A 22889-nucleotide genomic window follows, 5' to 3' on the forward strand; every position below is an offset into this window, starting at 1 on the left:
ACCTATAAAACATAAAATCCCTTCATATCTAGTAAAATATTGTCTGGGGAGACTTGCCATATGCCATTTTTTTGTTTGCTGTCTCATAATGGCGCTATAATTTCACCCAGTCAGTAGCTGTGTCTATTGTGCTTGTCTAGTGCAATGTTTGTAAAGTGCATAAAGCACTTGAAGTCCCAATTCATGCTGTCAAGTGATGGCAAGAAAGAGATATGTCACATTGGCCGCACAGTGCACTGCTCATACGTCGTTTGCCTACATAATGGTCCAGTACTACAGCACATACAGGTAACTGATGTGGAAAAACAACACAAGTGCCACTTTCTTTCTTTTCCTTTTTATGTTGACCTTTAATGAGAAAAACAATTTTGATTTGTTTGGCAGCTCTGGATCATGTACTGTGTGATGTCTGACCTTGATGATCATCATCCTTAATCTACTGTAAATGTAGAAGCTGTCAAGGATCAAATATTGACTCCAGCCATCCTCGTGAATGTAATGCACATACAGTTTGACGTCAATGAAGTCATTTAAGTACCAAAATACAGCAAGTATGAGTGAAGCAGGTTCGGCCCTCAAGCAAGTTAAACACCTCATTGTCCAAAGGACAAGTGGCTGAAAATTCTTAATATCAAACCCTGAGAAATACACCTGAATGGGATTTTATTTTCTCAGATAATTATATTTCTCATGGGTCTCTGATTAGAGATCCAAGTACCAAGCCAGGTTACCTTAACATTCCGTCTGTATTTAGTTTTATTTAATCGAGGTACATTTTCAATTATTATATAAGCAACTCCATACAGGATGTCTGAAAGGATAGTCAGCTTACTCGTATATAGGAATAGATTACCATAAAAAGAGACTGAATGACTCTAAAAGTGATCCTTAAACTACTCCTAGAGTTTGCATTCAGTGTCCAAGTGTGATTTGTGCTTGCAACATTCAGTGAAGGGTGGTTACTTATTAAGGCAAGGCCAAACACATCTGTTGACAGCAGGTATGTCAGTGACCACTAAGTCAATGCCTCACTGACTATGATGATGTCATCACCTGCAGTGCTGGGAAGTTCTGGTCAAGTATGACTCCCTGCATGTGGCTGGGGATTATCCCAGCAGTGATGAGGTGAAGAGGAGGGATGTACCATGGACAGGCTGGTAGAAACGCTAGAACAATCATGCACATTATGTATAACCTGACAAGAATGTTAATGGACCGTGGGAGGAAACGGAAGTACCCAGAGCAAAGCTACACAGGTATATTCACCACATAACAAGGCACTAACCAGATAGAAAATGAACAACCTTCTTGCTGTGAGGCCACCAAATCACCATGTAGCCTGCAAAATGAATATTTTTGTCTCTTTTGTTTTCTAACAATCTGATTTTATTGATATAGGATTTGATTTCACTTCAAATGAATGATCCTGGTCATGAAGCTGCATTTTTATTCCTGACTGAGTGAAAGTTTAATTTGGCTAACTGGAGCTTTTCTATTGTCATAAATGTTGAAGGAACTTTGCCTTCTTCTTTGTGTACACACTGCAAGGACTACGCCTGACTGTGGCTCTTACAACTGCTCGTATGTTTTCAGGGGGGAACATCTGTGATGGAGCTGTGCAAGATGCCTTTTGACAAAAACATCTCTATTTTAGCTTAATATCGCATATAGCCTATAACCCTGACTGTAGAACTTAATCAGATGTCACAATTTCACACAGACTCATTTCCATTACCTCTGTTTTTTAGGGAGTCTTTATTACCATAGTAGTAGTTATTATCAATCTGTAATTACATTGTGTTGTTATAATGCATAAATGACTGTTTTAAACTTACTTTAAGAGCAGTGGATCTTGGGACTTCATTAATGAACATCTTTGGGTAGATCTCCGATTGACTTGTCATGTATCCTGGTTAACACAGCGGGTATATGTACACGCATAAATAATTCAGGGTGGCAAAGACCTTTCACGAATGCCAAATTGTATACAATCATCTTTATAAACACAGACTGGCAATTATAAGACTGGAAACAAGATAAATACTGTGATCTGTACTCTGTGTCTACGGTAGTTCATAGAGGACACTAAAATGAGCTTCAAACAACATTAGAAGAGATGCCATGGCAGGCTCTTGTGGCTCTGTGTCCCAGTCAAGCACCAGTACCTGGTTCATGATGGTCAAAAACAAGGTAAATGACATCTGCGTTGATGCTGAACTACACATCTGTGACGAGTGCCACATGTAAGTCTTCTTGAGATTGTCATAGTTAATAAATCATTCAGCCTCGATGGTTAAAGGGGAGAAAAAGCTCAGTAACTGAAATACCGGTAGTTTATTTATTTTAAAGCAATAGCTTTCTTTAATTTTGGCTCACCGTATACTTTTGCTTGGGTTTCAGTCGGCCAGTAAAGACTTTTGCTCAATTCAGGCCATGAACTCTCCTCCTTTTGTTGTCTATTTACAGTAGTTTTCACGAATTTGGTTGTCGACCTTCATGGATCAATGGTAGGAGCGAACGTATGGAGCTGTACTAACAGTCCTTGTATTTAACATCTGTTGAACATAATACAAAGTTAAAAATACCTAATTTGTGTGTAGAGACCCTCTCCACCCTATCAACCGAGTGAATCACATTTGTGGATTTTGTCAGAGACTTAAAAATAGCTATTTATTTTGACCTATTTGCCCTTTGTGCTGACATGAACTTCCATTTGGCAGCAAACATATATTCTGTTTTGACTTAAAGCTGTTTTATTTTTTCATATCTTTTTGGACCCTGAAAAAGACATGCCACATGCCACAGTTTGTGAAATTATCTGCTTCAATACATCGAACACTGTACGTGGCAAAATAGAGAAAGTGATAAAAATGTATGAAAGTGGCACAAAGCTCTAATTGAACTTGTACGAAGTTAAACATGGCCAGCCAATATGGCCAAATGTTTTACATTTGAGCCAATATCAATCTTGCTATTCGGACTATTATACTTAAGATATCAAATGACTCAGTTAGGATTTAATACAAAACCATTTCTAATTCAAAATTATTCATTTCAGAACTAAGCAATAAGCCTTCACAAACATATCGTTAGTATACTAATTTCACTCAATTTTAATTTCAGTAAATCCATTAAAGAAAAAACAAATGAGTTTGAAACAACAATAATCTATAAATATATCTAAGTTCACAAAGCTTTTATAGTTGTATAAGATATCAAACATGACTACAAATAAGGTTACATATTATCTGGCTAAGGCTAGTAGCTTTCCTATTTTCCATGACTTGATCAGACAGTAATGCAAATGCTTACATGAAAAAGATCTGGTTAAAAAATCACATAAAGCGAAATAATAACAGTTCAAAATATGAAACAAAGAAACTGGTGCAACCACGCTTGTCTCTTTTTTGAATGCAGACTATGATGATTCGTGGTTGTGAAACTGCATTTTATACAACGGTGATATTATCTTATAAGCTATTTTGAGCTGTGTGTTTATCATAGACTGCTGCTTCAAGGGCTGGAGCATATGGAATAACCTTTGCATTGCAATGGTGGTGTCATTTTCTATGTTGCGAAATTAGTACAGTAAAAAACCCACAGTAAACAAACCACTTTTATGTGATGACATCACAATCTGCTTGCTCAGTGACTGAAGTGTCAAGCTGCCACTTTGCAGGAGCAATCAATAGCACAGCCCAAAGCAGGAAATCCAAAAACCAAAGATCAAGCCAACAGACGATAAAAAGAGTGACAGAAAAAAGACAGAGACAACAGACTAGCAGGGAAAGGAGGAAGGACAGGTTAATATATGGACAGGAATTAGGGTAAAACGAAACAAGAAACAAGTTTTCCAAGGAATATCAGGAGTAAACTTAAAAATGCAGAAAAAAAGAAACCCTGAATCGAATATTAACAAAACACATATGGGTTTTAAAGAAAGAGGAAAACCCCACAAAACCGTTAGATACCAACTCCAGGGATAATAAGCAGCATGTTGATGCAGGGCTGAGTGCTCAGGTCTGTAGAGCTGACCTGACGCTGGCCACCATTTGGCATTTGAGCTGCTGAGCTGTATACCAGAGACACGGCAGGACCCAAGAGACAACAGCTGCGATGAGGCCACCCCGCCCCCAGGCCCCCAACCCCCCAACCCCATCACGTTCCCATCACATCAATTTAGAATTATTCAGTAATGACTTGGATTTATAGGGATTTCAGGATATGGGTCTATGATAATAGTTTGTGACATATTTTATGCAGTATTTTGGAAACAGATAGTGGTTCAGTATTATATTTTTAAAAGTGTGAAGTGGAAACTTGAAGCCTCCAACTTACGGGGACTGGAATAAAACATAGGAAACATGGTTGCGATAGGATTTCTCTCTGTCCGTCATGACAGACTAAAGTTAAGCAACAGTGCCAAATTGAACACTACTTTTCTTTGTATAAACTTTATTTGTTTCAAACATCAGTACAAGTATAACATTTGTCTTCCATGGGTATAATAACAAGTATAAAATAAAATAAAGTATGGAAAAGAAATTGACTTATATTGTTGTTAAGTCCTTCAATTGTGCTGCTGTGTAGATGGAGTTCCTTGCTGAAATAGATTATGTTTGGCTTTGAGTTTGACCATTTCTTCTTGTGAAAACACTACTTACAATTTTTTGCCTCTTGTTTAAAAGACCTTACTGTCAAAGCAGTGCCAACAAAAGTGTAAAATGATCCTTGCAAAGATGCTCTTTGCATACAGATTGAGTCTTATAATGTACTTTAATGCAAGGGCGTAGGTTTGCATAGGGACGGTAGGGACATAACACTACCAACTTTTCAGGAGGCTCAAATTGTCCCCACCAACTTTTAAGCAACCTTATTTGCATTATATAATGAGTTCAGATATAAAGGTAATTTAGATTGTCTTCCCAAATGTTGTAAGGATAGAATTGACCCTACCATTATTAAGTGAATTATTTTCATTATGTTCAGACTTACATTTACCCCTTTTCACTTGCTGAATTTGCCGGTCCATTTTTTTTTCCTCAAACGCACGTTTGATTGGCTGATGACTTGACCATTTTTTCCATAATTGCTCAACCCACTGATGCATTTTAGAGATGAAAATAAGGGAGAAGAAGGTGAAAGAGACAACCAATTAAAGCAATGTATTACTCTTGTGGTGAAGGACAATGTAGGCTAACATGTAGTTCCATATATAGGTTAAGTAGTAGGTAAGAGATTATTAATAAGTTTGTATTTATTGTGTATGTTAATATAATTTGAGTTATGTTCAAATATTGCAATTTAAATTGCTAATAAAATCCTGGAATATTCTGGAAGTTTTCAAAATGTTTCTTTAGTAGTTTTTGAAAACAAAGGTTTGAATGGAACCGTGTATCAGGTGAACCAATACACATTATACACAGTATAAGTCAATACAGATTTATTTTGCATTGATCATTTAGCCTATCAATTAATTAGGTTCATATTAGTGACAAATGTAGCCCTGACCCCCGTTCACCCAATCTGTTTGGTCTTATTAATGTCCCGTCCCCAGCTAAAAGTACATGCAGGTTATGCTGTTATATCGTCCCTACCAATGTGGAGACCAAACCTACGCCCTTGCTTTAATGTTAACGTAAACAATTAAGGTTCATAGTCTTTGGGTTATCAAAGTTGATATCTTCCCTTAAGGCCACTCAAGCTTTAGTAACTCATTAAGCAAAAGATTCACCTTAACTCATTTCACTGTCTGTCTAAAATATTGTTTCACATCCTCTTTACTTTTATTTCTTTATGAGCATGCTTTACAATTCAACACTATCATGTGAAGTGTTCAGACAACTTTCAGATGGCAATGATCACCAAGGAAACACACAAGTCCATACCACACAACTCCAAAAGGTAAATATTTTAACTGTGAAACTGTCTGTTGTGCTGGAGGGCAAACATGAACTTCTTTAAAATGTCAACATTCGTAGAAATTGTAGAAAACTGTAGTAAAGGTAGTAAAGGAATTATTATCTTGGAAATGTGTGTCATTCATGAGATGAGTCATAGCAGTGTTGGGAGGATTATTCAGCTCTTTTTATTGGACAGCAAATGTTGTTCAAACAACTATACTACAGCATAAATGCAAGTGATCATGTGACGTCTCTGAACGGGCTCCATTGTACTGACTGGTATATTCCAGATTGTGCAAGTGTTCGAATACGGTGCACTATAGAGAACCTTTTTTGATTAAGTCAATTCACAAGTAGCATCATACGTGGTTACAAAAACATGTAGAGATCTTAGCGGATCATAGTCAGGTGTATGATTAACCAATGTCACACAACAGGTGTTCAAAACCATAAATTTCAGTTGGAGGTTGAAACATGGTCATTAACTGAAATAGAAACCATTTAAAGGGATTACATTTTGGTGATGAACAGCCAAATGTTTTCAGGTCACATGTCGTACTGCTCCTAGTGTAACTAGTGATGGGTTAAAAGCAGAGGACTAATTCTGGTGTGTTTCGTGAGATATATACTGACAAATAAAGATTATTATTATTATTATTATTATTATTATTATTATTATTATTATTATTATTATTATTATTATTATTATTATATAATATGATATAATATAATATTATATGATATGATATTACATTACATTACATTACATTACATTACATTATATTACATTACATTATATTATATTATATTGTAGTATATTATAGTATATTATAATACACTATGGAAAGACTGAGCACAGCAAAATGATACAAAAGGCAGTGAAACTGCAAATGGGGATGTTAAGTTCTGCTGTCAAAGCTCTTCTGAAGAGGCACAAAGAAACTAGCAACGTTGAGGACCGTAGACAGAGTGGTCAGCCAAGGAAATTTGGTGCAGCATTAGAAAGACACATTATTCTTATTTCCTATGGAAATTGGTAGGTCTCCAGAAAGGGTTTTAGATATCAGAACTAGAATAAATCAGTGCGATCCAAGTTCACACATCTGCTCTCTGGAAAAGTCTGGACAGAAGTAGTCTTCACAGGTGAATTGCAGTCAAAATGCCAGACCCCCAATGTGAAGCCAGACCGAGCAACTCAAATATGCATATAAACTTAAGCTCAGATGCAGAAAAATTGCAGCAAGTACTCTGGACTGATGAGTCAATAAGTGTCTGATGACTCAAAGTTATTACAAAATATCTTCATCATAAGATTGAATGAGAAGTCCTAGAATTGACCCCAAAGAGCGCCAGTATCAATATCAACGATTCTGTGGCACTGCATAAAAAGAAAGTCTTAAAGGCTTAAAAACAAGGCAACTGGACACTCTTCTATTCTTCTTCTATGCTTAAAGGCAAGGCAAGGCAAGTTTATTTATATAGCACAATTCAACACAAGGTAATTCAAAGTGCTTTACATCGACATTAAAAGCGGCAAGACATAATTAGACAGTAAATAACACGTAAAATAAAATAAAATTATGAGAAAAGAAGGTAAAATAATAAAAAGCACAAGTTGCTGATTTAAGAGTACGCTTAAATAACAAATAAATGAAATAAAATTATAAGAAAAGAGGTAAAGGCATTAAAGGCATTTCACCTTTTATCCTGAAGGTAAAATGTCTTGGTGCCTCTTGACCAGGTCTCGTTTGTAAATGAGAAGTTGTTCCCAAACTTTTACCTGGTGAAATTAAGGTTAAAAAAGACCACAAAAAAGGGTTTTAACAGAACTGACCTTCTATTAGGATAGAAGATTAAACATTTGTGTGAAAAAAAAGAAAAACAAGTTCAGCTCCCTCATTTCAAGACTGAGAGTTACCAAGACTTGGAAAGAAGCATTTAAAGCAGCCTACCTCCACTTTTGAAAATGATTGTATTTCCTACAGTTTTACTTATAGAGGTAATAACATAATTTGACAGAAATTAAAGAACACACCACTGACCTGCAGCCTGTGTATGTGTTATTACTCAGTTTTAGGGCAACTTTAGAAAGAAACCCAGGTCCTGCAGAAGAGGGACTTGGTTTGTTGTGATGGACAAGTAATGACTCAGCCCATTTATAATGGGACATTTGAGTAGTTTCACACTTTTCACCTGCTCGTGGTCCCAAACATTTGGGTTGAAAACGTCTCTGACATCCAAAGTTGGATTTATTTTATTTATTTATTTATGATCCCCATTAGTTGCTGCCTCCGCAGCAACTATTCTTCCTGGGGTCCAACAGTACAAATATACATTTCTAAAAAACTTTTACAGTACAATATAAAATGTTAGTTAAACAGAATAAAACAAAGTAGATAACAAGTACAAAGAACAACAACTAAAAAGAAAAACAAGACAAAAAACAAAAAAGATAAAGATAATAAGAAGCAGAAAACAATGAAAAAAAAGAAAATGAATTTTCCTAAATGAAAAAACGAAAATGATTCAAAAAACGAAAGCGAAAAAAAACTTTGTTAGGAGTCTTCACGTGGTTCAGTAGCGAAAATAGTGTTTTTTTCCTGTTCATTCAGCAGTTTAACCTCCCATTTCCCCCTTGCCCACACACACACACACACACACACGCACACACACACACACACACACACACACACACACACACACACACACACACACACACACACACACACACACACACACACACACACACACACACACACACACACACACACACACACACACACACACACTCACTTCTGCTGCTCTCATAACTGCCGTGAACTCCAGCGTGACTTCCCGCGACTCATGATAGTGAAGTGTGAATCCAAAGTGCGCCGTTTATTCTTCATAGGCTGTAAATAAGACGACGGTGCGGGACCAGCAACTTGTAAACTTCTTGTAAAAAGTAAACACTGGGAAAACACAAGGAAGGAGAAGAGAGTTTCCCGGATTAAAGCTGCCTGGCAGCAGCAATGTTCGGGATCCTGTTTGAGTGGGAACCGCTGCTGGACTGATGCCACCTAAACTGGTGAAAGAAACACCAACGAAGTTTCAGTGGGTGAGTAGTCAAAATAACTTAAAACATCAACGGGAAAATCTCTAAATATCATCCGAGGAAGTAGTGGTGCACATAATAGTAATAGTACTGTAAGTGAAAATGATAATACTTTTGTTACAATTAAAATAACACGCAGGACACTGTTTAGACTGGTTAGACGATGACGCTACGGCTTTATTTGAATGATGGTTTAAAAAAAGATACAAATTCTAAACCTCTCTTTTGCATATTTGCAACTGTGTGAATTGCAAATATGCAACAATTTTGAGATACATTTAACTCAATTTAACCCTACATTTAACTTAGAATGGCATATACAAAATGTCAAATATTGAAATCAATAGCACCACGACCTTGAACAAGATTCAGCAGATGGATGGATGGATGGACCCTTACTATTTTATTGTTAGAAATATGTTTCAGAGAGATTCTGAGACTATGGCAGTAAGACACTCAAAGTTAATCAATTCCACACAATTAGTTCATCAAATTAAAAAAAAAAGTAAATAAATAAAAAATTATCTACATGTTAATTTGGGAAGTTCATCATTCTCAGTACATGTCATTAAAGATTTATAAGGAAACGAAGAACTGTCTCAACACAAAGGATGAGATTAAGACCATTATTCAGCCTCTGAGATGACACCTCATTAAAAGCAGACTTTTTCTGATGTCACTGCACCAGCTTGGAGGAACTTCTGAAAATAGTTGCCATAAAGCACATTAAATTTATGAAATCAAAAATGCTATAGTCAAACTTTTATCTTGCAAAGACAACAACCATACAATATTTAAACAAGACATAAACATTCACACGGCTTCTAGTTCATTGAAGAATTGAATCAAATCAAAAACTTATATTTTGTTTGGAAATCCCACATCCATAATATTTTTTCTCAAGTAAATAATAATCCAACTGTTTGTTATCTCACAGTTCATTATGCAGGATTTTTGATGAAAGTGTTCCCCAGTGAACACTGAATAAAATGAAATGAGCTTTAACACACTTCAGCAGACCCTGATGGCAAGTTGATGGTGAAAAATTAATTTCAATCAGGTAATACTGGGAACACGTTGCCCTCGAGGACCCGGATTCAGAACATTTGTAGATGGCAACTTGAACATCTCTGTAGACATGATTCATTCTGAATGATCAAAACAGGTTTTGGCATTACTTTTTGTCTTCACATCGTTATTTTAGCCCATTTGAACAATAAAGATAAAATAATTAAATTGATAAATAATTAAAAACCCAGCTGCCAAAGAGGCCAGCCTGGAGTCCAGACCTGACCTCCAAGCACAGGCGGTCTATCATGGGAAAAAAAAATGGCATTAGTGGCCTGTTTAAACTGCAAAATCCCCCAACCAGAATGGGGGAAATATGTGGCTGACAGAAGTAGTGATTGGTTTCATTTCCATATTACCTGTTAACAGAAGTGTTTATGTAAAACGGTGGTACATATGTTGATGTGAGCCTTTTTTTTCATTACCATAACATTCAAACTTAAAGTGAACCAAGATGTAGCCTACTTTTCAGTAAGTAATGTTTTTTTTTCTTTTTTTTCTTCTATTTTCTATTCCTACAGAAGGCAGGGCTCTACAATATTTCGAGGGTTTATTGATACTTCCAAGGCATTTGACAGAATAAATCACCATAAGCTTTTTTACTAAACTCAAGCTTAGGGGTGTGCCTGGATGCATCATACATATCCTGGTTTACTGGTATGACAAACAAGGTATGCAGGTTAAATGGGGAAACAGCCTATCCTCACCCTTCAGTGTAGGCAATGGTGTACGGCAGGGGGGGCTTCTGTCTCCAGCCCTGTTCAACCTATACATGGACAACCTGTCCAAGCAGTTGGGGAAGTGTAAGACAGGTTTTCTGATAGGGAACACTGTTAAACCATCTGATGTACGCAGACGATTTGGCTATTATCTCCCCCAGCACTGTTGGGTTCCAGCAGCTGTTGGATATTTGCTCTGAGTGCGGGGTTGAGTTTGATGTACAGTACAATGCAAAAAAGAGTGTTGTATTGATATGTAGGACCAAGGAGGATCAGATGCTGCACTTTCCAATGTTTTACCTGTCAGGGCAATCCCTTTGTGTATCTAACTGTACAAAATATCTTGGGCATATAATCACTGACATGGAAGATGATGCTGACCTGTACAGGCAGAGACGAATGTTGTATGTCCAAGCAAACATGCTAGTCAGGAAATTCCATTACTGTTCCGATGATGTGAAAGTGAGCTTGTTTCGTGCTTACTGCACCCCTATGTATGCAGCCCCATTATGGGTCAGCTACAAAAAGGAGACCCTGTGCAAACTTCAGGTGGCATATAATGACTGTCTGAGGATACTGCTGAAAAAGCCCAGGAGTAGCAGAGCTAGTAAACTCTTCTGTGACTCAGGGCTAAGCACTTCACAGGCTCTCTTGAGGAACCTGATGTTTAAGTTTATGTCTCGACTTGATGAGCCACAAAACCGTATTATAATGAAGCTCACAAGCCCCAGGTGCAGTTCGGTCAGATATCAATCATATCTATGGAAACATTGGTATGTGCCTTTTAAGACTCTCATGAATAAGAATATGTTTGTATCTGTTTATGTATTTGTTTTTTTATTTGTTATTTTTTATGTTGTATATCTTGCTATTGGGTCTAGAGCCTGTAATAACGTTTATATATATATTCAGCTTAAGTTTTTATTAATAGTTAGAGGAAGAAAAGGAGCTTCAAAAGAAGCTTAAAAAAATAATTATTTATTTATTTATTTATTTTTTGCTGCTTCAGTAATAATTAATCATCATTGCGATGTAAAAAGCTCCTTGATTAATTGAATGACAAAGTTGACTTAAAATCTTTGACATAAGTATTTTCCGTACTAATTATATAAAATCACTCACAAGGCAGTATTTCTTCTTTTCTTTCTAGGTTTTGCAACACTGGCTATAAAACTAAAGTCAGACGCCGTCTCATTATGGAAAAGATCACCAGTAACTTCAGCGTCCACAACCAGTCAGAAGTGTTCATGACCATCTTCAACTCCAGCTGTCGCTTTGATGAGGAGTTCAAATACATCCTGCTTCCTGTGTCCTACGGTGTGGTGTTTGTGGTTGGCTTCATACTCAACGCTACAGCTTTGTGGTTGTTCCTAAAGATGCGTCCGTGGAAACCCAGCACGGTGTACATGTTCCATCTCGCCTTGTCGGACTTCTTGTACGTACTCTCCCTGCCCACTCTCATCTACTACTATGCCAACCGCAGTCACTGGCCTTTTGGTGTGGCTGCCTGCAAAATCATCCGCTTCCTCTTTTACGCCAACCTCTACTGCAGCATCCTGTTCCTGACCTGCATCAGTGTGCATCGTTATCTTGGTGTCTGCCACCCCATTAAGACGATGACCTTGGTGAAGTCTCATCACGCCCATGTGGTGTGTGCTATGGTATGGGGCGTGGTGACGGTGTGCCTGGTACCCAATCTCATCTTTGTCACAACCTCCAGGAGGGACAATGACACCCTGTGCCATGACACAACTCACCAGGAGGCCTTCGAGGAGTATGTGGACTACAGCTCTGTCGTCATGGTTCTTCTCTTTGGCATACCGTTCTTGGTCATAGTGGTGTGCTACTGTCTGATGGCGCGGGCCTTGTGTCGCCCCAGACGAGGACTATCCGCCAGTCAGCAGGGCAGAGGCTCGCGTCAGAAGTCCATCAAGCTCATCGTTGTGGTGCTGGTGGTGTTCGCGGTGAGCTTCGTACCATTTCACATCACACGGACCCTCTACTACACCGCCCGTGTTCTGGATCTCAACTGCCATGTCCTCAACGTTGTCAACTTTACATACAAGATCACCAGGCCGCTGGCAAGCATCAACAGCTGCATTGATCCCATTCTGTATTTCCTGGCTGGGGATCACTACCGCTCCAAACTGATGTCCGCCCTGTCGAGAAGAAGACAGCAGACAACCAGCCAAACACCCGAACCGGCGCAAACAAAATCTGGCAACAACTGCAGCATGGGTTTAGTCGATAAGAAATCAGCCCTCAAAGCCAGTGTAGAGACAGAGCGATAGCAGGAGATTTCAGGCACTTTTTTCATGCGGGATTTGGACAACAAGAAGTTTTTGTAAACAATTCTTTCAGTGAACATTTATGTGAAAGGTTTCATTTCTCTTCACCATTTTCATATTTCTATATTTTCGAGGGGATTTTAGGGTGGTTCTATATGAAAGTGTGAGTTCCCTTTTCCTGTGTATGGTGCTACATCACAAGGGGTTTATTACACAAAACTATATGTGATAATAGACAGTATTATATTAATGTATATAGTTTGTCTTTATGAGAAAATACTAGATGCCAGGTTCTTGGCTAAAAGTCAGTGCCACATGCAGTCACACATGGATGAAAGAATATGTGACTGTCATGTAAGATATCTAAATCCACATGTGACGGAGCATGCCTTTGTATCGCATGAAAATATGGGGATTGTGGGCTTGTTGTCCCAGCTATAAGACTCTGGTGAGGCAATCCTTCCTGTTTTATGAGCAGTGTTTCTGTGTTACTTGGAAACTGCAGCTACAACTGCTATAGTTCTAGATCCGAGTCCAGCTGTTTTTGTCCTTCAACACTCACAGCAGTCTTTTTTCAACCAATGAGAGAGAGAGAGAGAGAAAAAGACGGTTCAACCGTCTGCGTGTTTTTAAACCACCCACACATTACCTGGGGGACAATTGATTTTCCTATCCCTTTCCTTTTACCTTTGGGAGTCATACATGGAATGTAAAGTTCATGACATTCATCATCTAGCGTTAACTCCTCATGAGTTTTCCCTGAGCTGAAATCAGTTTTGAAATGATTTTTTTACTGAATGATATGGAGGCCTCCACCCTTGTTTTTAAAGTGGATATATGAATACTGGGTCACATGTTTATTCCCATGACTGAAAGCATGAGCACTGTCTTTGAGGTTGTTTTTGTAAGTGCAATTTGATATGTCTCATTAAGTTTTACCGCATGCAGTCAAGATGTTAGGAGGTCAGTGTATCTGCAACAAAGGGCCTCATTTCTGTGTTGTCAATGGAAAAAAGACAATGAGTCCAATCGAGTTTTAATGTCTTTGTTAAGCTGTAAAATGACACACAGGGAATGTTCTTGACCGGCCAACCAAAATAAAAACAGTTCTACAACATAATTAGACATAACACAGATGATGTTGGGAAACTGAAAGCAGATTGTGTGAAACAACGGTTAAACATTTTTCAGTGGAAGCCTGTCGGCAGCTGCACATGACTGCAAAAACATGAGAGCATGAGAAACAGCTAAAAAATCTCTGGGCTAGAGGTGAGAATGATCCTGTTTTTCGTGTTTTCACTTCCAGTGTAAAATGACACAGCACTGGATGAGCAGCCTTCTTGAAGTAATTACACTGCAAATGAAAGGCTAAGGTTAAACCAGTCAGTGTTGCTGATGCCCACAAATCATCCCAAATCAGACAAAGGTGGGATGACATACAACATGAAAATTAAAGAAAAAAAATCAATTTCTTTTCAGATGGTACAAATCCAGGAGGTCCCTGGTTTCTTTTCCCCTCAATCTCTTAATTAAATTTGTTAATACATGTTAAGGATTCCACATGATGACGCATTGTAATGGTGATTAGGCACGGACGGCGATGGATGGAAGTATTCATAATACATATATTTAAAATACATTTTCTAAATGTAAAAATATACCATGTAATATGTATTTGTATTTGAGCAATGAAAGAAATGTTTAATATTTTGTATTAAAATACTAAACCATATACATATGGAAAAATACGCGTGCAGCCCCTGAAATGTCATCCAAGACTTGCCCAGACACGACAATTATTGTTGTAACTTACAACATCAGTTTGTTCTAATTGCTGGTGAATATAACTGATCCCAGGTATCTACTTTCTGATCTTACATTCAGCTTGAATACATCTAATGGTCTCCTAGAATCTTGCCATAATGTAGTCAGTGGGTTTCATTCATTTATACAGTTCATGAATAAATAAACAAACAAGGTTTTTGTTAGGGTTATATTTCTATGGGGTTAGGGACACTACATGTGTTTTTAGGTATAATTGAGGTTGCATTGATGTATCATGTCAATTTAGGTGTTAATATTGATACACATTTCCCATTTTGAGCACTTTTGCACTTGTAGCATCTGGAAAGGACAATCAAATGCTACTTTGGTTAGGAAATGAACGTTCCAGATCTTTTTTGGGAAGAAACAGACACAGTGTGCTCCAGACTAAAGATGAAAAAGACCATGTTATTAGCAGCAACTGCAAAAGAGAGGATCTGTCATATGGTTTTGCATTCTTGAAAAATATCATTTAAACTTCTGTGATGGCATTGTTAATACAGGGAACTATGTTGAGATTTTAGACCAAAGTGTGTACTGTCTTCATTGCATCTTTTCCTAGGGCTTTCTTTCATTTTTTTCCCTGATGATGATGACAACTGGGACAAAATACCCTAGGATGCAACAAAAACCCCAACAAAATAACACTTCATCGTCCATTAAATTAAGCTGCAAGGTAAAACGCAAAGTAAATCTAAGAAAAGTTATAACTTTTTTTCTGATTTGGGGTTTTAGTAAAACTATAAAACTTCAGTTGAAATTAAATTATTTGCATCATGAAATGTGTTACTGTCTCAGTTTATAACGTGTATTCAAATTAAAAATACCATGCATATTGTATGGCAGTAATGTGATATTTGATGTCCTTTGAATCATTTTAAAAACTTTTTTTAAATAAAGTTGAAATTTAAGATTTAACTAAGTTTATCCATGTCAAAGAAGTTATGAATACCCACAAGCAGTCACTGTTTAAATATAAAATACTTATACTCCTTATAGGCTATTTAATATCGTATAAAATTTGTGACAGCTGGACATCAATCTCTTTTTTTCGTATTTATTTCACATTCACAACAAGAGTATAGCCTACATAAGACTGAGAACAGTGTATACAATAATGATGAGATGTCGTATACAACATTAGTACACAAACAATCATTATCAATCAAACATGCCAGGGGTTGACAGCAGGACAGAAAAAAATAAAATAAATCTTACTCAGTAAAAAATATTGTAAAGCTTACATAGATCCTGTTTTAACAGCTGTTTTATTCTCACAATCACAGAGGGAGGATATATATTGTTTAATATATATTGAAAGTTCAAAAAAGTTTGGTTTGGAGACCAATATCAGGCGTCAGCTCTGTCGGCAGCTTTCCCTCGGAGGTGACGTGATCGTCTGATCGTGTGGAATCAGCTCAACAGCGCCGACCCGTGGTCTAGTTTACTCCCGAGGCTGCGGCGCGCCATAAACGCATGTTTTAATTAATCAGCCACATGATTACATGCAAAGCAGTTGCATTTATTGTGTTTTGGGGGAACTCTCGTTTCCCCGGGGTAAATATGTCTCATCCCAGCTTTCTCCAGAAGCAGTTTGTCCCTCTGCTCCATAAAATCAGTCAGGATGGAGGATGGAGGATGGAGGATGGAGGAGAGCAACCAGGACCCAGCAGTCTGGGAACATCTTTGGGACACACAAACAGTGATTCCCAGCACTTGCAGAGCAGTTTCCACTACAGATTAGAAGGCACATTTGAAAATAGAGAGATTATTTGCTTGTTTAATTCCCTTAAATGAACAGCACGGTCCTAAACCGACCTGCAGCACTTTGCGCCGAAAACACGATGAATGAGTTTTGAATCAAAAACATCCTAGACTATTGAGTCGATTGAAGCACAACTTTGCAGGATTACTCTTTGCCATATTTCTTCTGGTTTCCCGAATGATATTTTTTATTTGAACTAATAGAACAAAATAATTTACAGATTATTTTGTATAACGAAGTAGGCTATTAAACCAGATGTTCACATGAGGATGCAGGAGTCAGGCTGAGTATTAGTTCACATGAAGTAAATGTATGTATATTTAATGTGAACATTTACTATGATAAATAAACTATAATCCGAAAATTTTGCACTATGGGATTATCTTTTTTTTTTTAAACAAATTAATCTAGTTTGCGCATTTTAATTGTTTAATCTGGGACTGGAGTGCAGCTCACACCCGTTATGTTTTATGGTATGTCAGATTTTTCTGTCTCATCAATTGAGGTAGAATATAAAATAAATAATAAATAAATATAAAACTTGGAGGACTTGACAAACAAAACTGTCCGAATTAAATCCTGGATGGGGCACTTTGCGCACCTATGCTTTTATGTGTAGATCACGATTTTCCCGACACCCCCCTTTTTTGTGTTGTTTTTAATCTTTCACACAACACCACTGATTAAATCCCATAATGTCGAGCAGTGAGGATGTCTGTGCTCAAGGACACTGTGGATAGTTGTGCAATAGGTGATCAGATTAAAGACATGGAAAGAACAACATTTATTTCTTTTTATTCTTATGAATTAATTGAAAAAATAAGACACAGTTTGGCACCTTTACTTCGAAAGATTTATTCAAGTTAAATCCAGTATTATAGTCCTCTTGTTTGACTTTAAGGCACTTTTCAGAAGCCTTACATCCTTCACTTCCTTGTTGCAAAGATATAAAGCCCTCTAGATATATTTTATTTCAGAAAGCGAGGCTGATATTTGAAATTCAAAAGTACCCATGAACTGAATCCAATATGTAATGCTTAAAATCTTAGATTCAGACTTGTGTGTAATCTGTTTAAAAAGTTTTCTTAGATAAATTGTATAAGATCTTCTGAAGAATATGTCATACCACATCTTACTGTGAAAATAAAGTCAAACAAAACACAGTCTTGAATCATCCCTTTATCCCCAAATACAACATAACAGTGCATTATTTCTCATTTTAATTAAAAGATTTATTCATTTTACTATCTTTGTAAAAATGCACTGTATATTTATTGTTAGATACACTCCGTGGCCTAAAGTGATACATTTCTTGAGCCTTGAAAATGTTTTGCTTGTGTTTTTCTGTTGTTTGTCAAATCATAAAGTAGAGACGAGGGATTTCAAGGACGCATGGACTTCAGTTTAATCGAAGAGGCTGAGAGATGGGTGAAAGACTGACACAGAGGAGAGAAGTTCATTATTCTGCTGAAAAGGAAACCAATGGCTTTCATGGTCGCCATGGTAACCGGCCTTTCTTTTGCTGCCAGACTTATGATAAGGTACTTTACAGCGTTAAGCGCAATTATTGCATGGTAAAAGTGGAAATATTGCTTTCCAGCAGTGATAGATGTTAGATATTGATTGGCATGGGGACTTGCAGAGTGACGTGCCCCAGCTGTCTCACCTCTCTGCAGCCTCAGGGGAGGCCTTTGTGGCACTGAGGGATTCAGCTGCTTTTGCATTTTCACTTGAGCTGAAGCTGCAACAGCAGATGAAGACAACAAAAACACTTTCCTTGTGACGGAAAGAAAATGGAGAGATAAAACTACAAAAAACTGCAAAAACAGAGAAAGAGAGAAATAAAAGGAAGTCATGATTAAGATTTTTGACAACAAAGCTGTGTACGGCACCATGTTTTTCATCTTGCAAAAATTCTTGCACCTTTAAATGCCCTCATTAGCATGTTATTTTGTTGTGGAGTGACCCTGCTCGCTTTCTAACACAATGATGGGTTGGCCTTGGTAGCATGGAGGTCACCACCAAGTAAAACGTCCAGGCCATGGGGTCTGGTTTGTCGGTGTCAGTCTACTCACTTGGTGAGGGAAAGGAGGATTAGCATGTAGTAAAGCACAAGAACAGGATGTGTGTGCGCCTGTGTGTGAGAATGGATAGGGTGGTTGTGAGGGCAAATTGTTTTAACCCCTATTACAGCAACTGCATGGCGCTCCTCTTATCTAGGCGACTGCAGCTACTCATTAATATTCTGTACATATGGCAGTACCTTCTGTATCATTGTCTAATAATAGGAGGGATAATCGCTCATTCAATTATCAGGCAGTCAGCAAAAGACCAACTGTGCCTGTACAGCCCCGGTTCTTACAGTGGCACAACCCAAAACAGAGGTGTGCCACTGAGAAGGTGAGAGCGATAGCTGGGATTACAACATATTAGCTACTTTAATAAGTCAGGCACCAGGAATAATGCAAAGCAAATACAGATCCCTCTGCAAACAAGAAACACGCCTGAACTTTGTGGCAACAAAGCAGAAGAGCTCTGCATCTCCAGCCTTCTACCTATTCAGCCAGTCGTCTCACTCATTAGTGTCATGGCCATGATCCATCCAGAGTCTTCATGCCTTTGAATGTAGCAGCTACTCCTTCGTTATCATGGATTGTGGTTGAAAAGCACCTTTCATAGCTTGGATGATAGTCTCTGACAGCCCCACTGATTTAAGCTTGACCCTGATGTCTGTGGGCCAAAGATCTTTGAAGTGATCAGATTAAGCACTCATCAGGACCTTGCGCTACTGCTCGCCGTGCCGCCAAGGCCACAGCCTGGATATGGAGGGGGTTACTGATAATAGTTTGACCTCTGGGTGTTTTAAACCAGAGGGACCTTGTTAAATCAATGCAAGCGTGCACACAGAAAGAGTGAGGAAAGTGAAGAGGCAGAGTTGGAAACGAGTTGCTTAGTTATCCGGGGAGTTTCTTGGAGAGGTGGGTCATGAGACTGGGAGAGCAGAGCTGCCTCCGAGCAGGAGGGGATGCTTTGAGAGAGCCTGAGCAAGATAGGAGGTGAATTGTTAACAAAAATCTTGTAAAATGTTGTAGTTTGATAAATTTTTACATTTTGAATGAAGCAGAGGCCACCGAGGCTGAGTAGGGCCTTTGTTGGATGTCCCATTTTCTCTGGCAAAGCAGCACGCTCACAGGGTCAGCGAAGTTACGAAAGTAATTAAAGCTTGGTGATTCACTGCCTGCTGCAGAGAAAAGAAAGCAAGCTGTCATTCTGATTTAGAAAAATAAATTACAATTTTAATAATGGGGGAAGATGGGGGTGCGAGAACGGCTAGAGCCTTGGTGGGTTGGGGGTGGAGGCGAAGGTGGGCCTGTTGGGTGGGAGGAGGGGTCGAGGAGGTTGCTAGCTGCCGACTTATCAATAGTTGCAATATTTTTTTTCCTTTTTTTTTGAAACCTCATCGGTACATTGCGAGAGCACAAGTGCCCTTAAAAAGAGAAAACCCTGGAACATTAACATACTGATTTCATGCGCATGGCAAAGGGCCTGAGCCAATATCAGAGAGGACTCAGCAGTCCTATTGTCTGCTGGGACTCTGGTCCCCTCTGATATGAAAATTCAATTATTTTATAACTAGATCTGGCGCTGCGTTTTGACAGTCAACGGTAGCGCCTTGCCAGCTGCATCAGCGTGGGGGACCAGAGGCCCCTGATAGCGAGGGGGAGTCCATTCAGACATCGACATGTTTTTGGGGGACAAGATTGCCTAAATGTGTTGCATTTAAGGCCTGAAAGTTAATCTAATGCACCACCATTATCTCTCTCAGGTAATTCCAATGCAATCCTCAATCTATGTTTGCGCTCATGCGCGCACCCACATGCTCGCACATCCATTCATTCCTCAGCACTTTGAATCTGATTCCCGGGTGTTCTGCTTCCAAACAGGTAATGTATTTATTTTGCAGCAGCACACTCTCTGCAGGTTGGACACTGTATAAAAGTTGTTTTCTTATAGACATCAGCAGTTTCTAGATAGTAAAAACACACAGAAAAAAGCTAATTATATAAATATATATACCATAGGAAGCACTGCTCAGTGTCACAGACTTTTTAAAACATATATTTACAATATGTGTTTGCGCTCCTGTGTGAAACATAAAGAAGACTAAATTTACCAAAAGCTTGTCTGAAACTATGCAACTAGTTGTAGGAAGTTTTCTCTGACTCTGCGGATCTATTTCACAGTTAAATATGATTGTATATGATTTATATACATATACTGTATATATCTCTATATATCTCTCTCTATATATATATACATATATATAATATATATATATATATATATATATATATATATATATATATATATATATATATATATATATATATATATATATATATATATATATATATATATATATATATATATATATATATATATATACAGTATATATTTATATATTTACACACGTACACACCCAAATACTTGGTATCTACAGACACATAAGCTGGCCTATTTTTGGAGTATTCTTCTTTTTGGAGACAAAATGCTTTCATTAGCCTGTGTCTCATTGTGAGCCTTCTGAGGGGGGTCTGTTAAGATTAGGGAACAGGAAGCAGCCCCCCTGGTATGGCCCTCTTTGCTGAGACCCCACTGTGTTGTGCTTATTAACCCAGCCTGGGAGAAGACGTACCTGCCTCCCCTCATTAGGCCGTGCTGGAGTACGCGCTCGGCTAGCAGAAGAATGGGACATTAATTAGTATTCTCGGCAGGAGGAACTGCCATTAGCACTTAATTAGCAGTAGGAGTACCATTCAGTCTGGCAGCCAGTTAGTGTCTAACACAATATGTTACGTGTGTTGTTCCTGAGTCACAGTAAAATCTTAATCTTGTTGTTTTCTGGCTATGAATAATTCTACTTCCATGTACATTTGTGCTTGTGTTGTTTTTCTCTTCTTATGTGGTGCATTCATTCACTTTTCATGGCTCATTTAATTATTTATGTATCTGTTTTAAATAAAAACTCGAAGAGAACAACAAAAGTCTTGGTCCTGACACAACAATGTCAGCAGGTACCTCTCCTTATTTCTGTCAGTTTTAACTCTGTCTTCCTGCTGCTTTTCGGAGGGAACCAGCTACTAGATGGTTCGATTAGTCTTTCGCCCCTGCCGGAAGGCCAAATGCTGCTTTCTCACCTGCCACACGGCGAGGCCCAGGGTGGTAAAGTGGGCGATTAGTGGGTTCAGGTCAACTTTTCCCATTGGTCTCGGGGAAGGTCCTTTGATCTGCTGAGTAGGCATTCATCTCTGTCTTTTCTCTGTGTTCTCTGTCCAGCACTGTTGCCACCGAGGAGAACAAGGGAGGCTGTTAACCCACCTTGGTCCACTCCTCTGCCTGCTTTTCTTTTTTTCTCTCACTCTTCTTCTATTCTCTCCCTTCCTCTCCTCCCAACCCTCCCCAACGGCTCCTGGATACTCGGGCTCAGTACCTTTCACTTCCAGCAATCTGAGAGGTGGAGAGCTGTCATTTGCCAATTTTGGTCTGAATGGGGCAGACAGCGGATTGAATGTCGTTTTCCCACCAGGCTGCACCATCCACACCAGCAGGGGAGGGAGAGGGGTGTAATGCTAGAGTAAAATTAGAGCTTTGATGTCGGCTAATAGTGTGTGATGGGTGGCGCTGACGTGGATTTCCAGTCCAGACGCCACAGGTTCCCTGTATCTCTGCTTCTCTCTAGCACACCTGCAAGATTACGCCAACCTTGCCTCCCCCCTCAGAGCTGTGATTTTGCCCTTAATCAGTGTAATCAGACATATCTAACTCCAGGTCTGCCCATGTTAAAGGGCCAGAGAGGTCTTGTTTCTCGAGTCACACGCACACTTATACATGACTAATACACAGCAGATTTGAGCAAGAGAAACATTTGAGCACAGGAAGACACACCAGAACAAGGCTCAGAACGTTCCCTCTCAAATTCAAGGGCCAGTTGAGATGTGAGGAAACACATTTTTATGTATAAGTCCAGGGTTTTGTAGCTATGACACTAGGACAGGATGGAAATTATTATTTTTTTTCACTCTTGCATTCTTTAGTAGGTTCTTTTCAGTCCTTTTTTCAAAACATGAAGGTATTTGCTCTGAGTTAGACTGTTTTCTTATTCTGCTTAAGAAAATAAATGTCATTATTAAGTCTATTCATACAGCTTTTTTTATGTATTTTTTTGCA

At 38.4% G+C, this 22889-nt stretch overlaps 1 protein-coding gene across 2 annotated transcripts; it reads left to right on the top strand.

Moving 5' to 3' along the window:
- Positions 1-309: 309 nt before the first annotated feature.
- p2ry4 (pyrimidinergic receptor P2Y4) lies at positions 310-15708 on the top strand. 2 transcript variants are annotated; one of them, XM_061725511.1, is made up of 2 exons: positions 310-1256; positions 11935-15708. In XM_061725511.1, exon 2 carries the CDS (start codon positions 11981-11983, stop codon positions 13073-13075), a length of 1095 nt encoding a protein of 364 aa, XP_061581495.1. In that variant the 5' UTR covers positions 310-1256; positions 11935-11980; the 3' UTR covers positions 13076-15708. The 2 variants fall into 2 exon arrangements, with proteins under 2 accessions (XP_061581495.1, XP_061581494.1); XM_061725510.1 differs by lacking the exon at positions 310-1256 and adding an exon at positions 8614-9000 and having other exon boundaries at positions 11935-15707.
- Positions 15709-22889: the final 7181 nt, after the last annotated feature.

This window comes from Cololabis saira, chromosome 7 (assembly GCF_033807715.1).
Source record: "Cololabis saira isolate AMF1-May2022 chromosome 7, fColSai1.1, whole genome shotgun sequence".
Classification (NCBI taxonomy): Eukaryota; Metazoa; Chordata; class Actinopteri; order Beloniformes; family Belonidae; genus Cololabis; species Cololabis saira.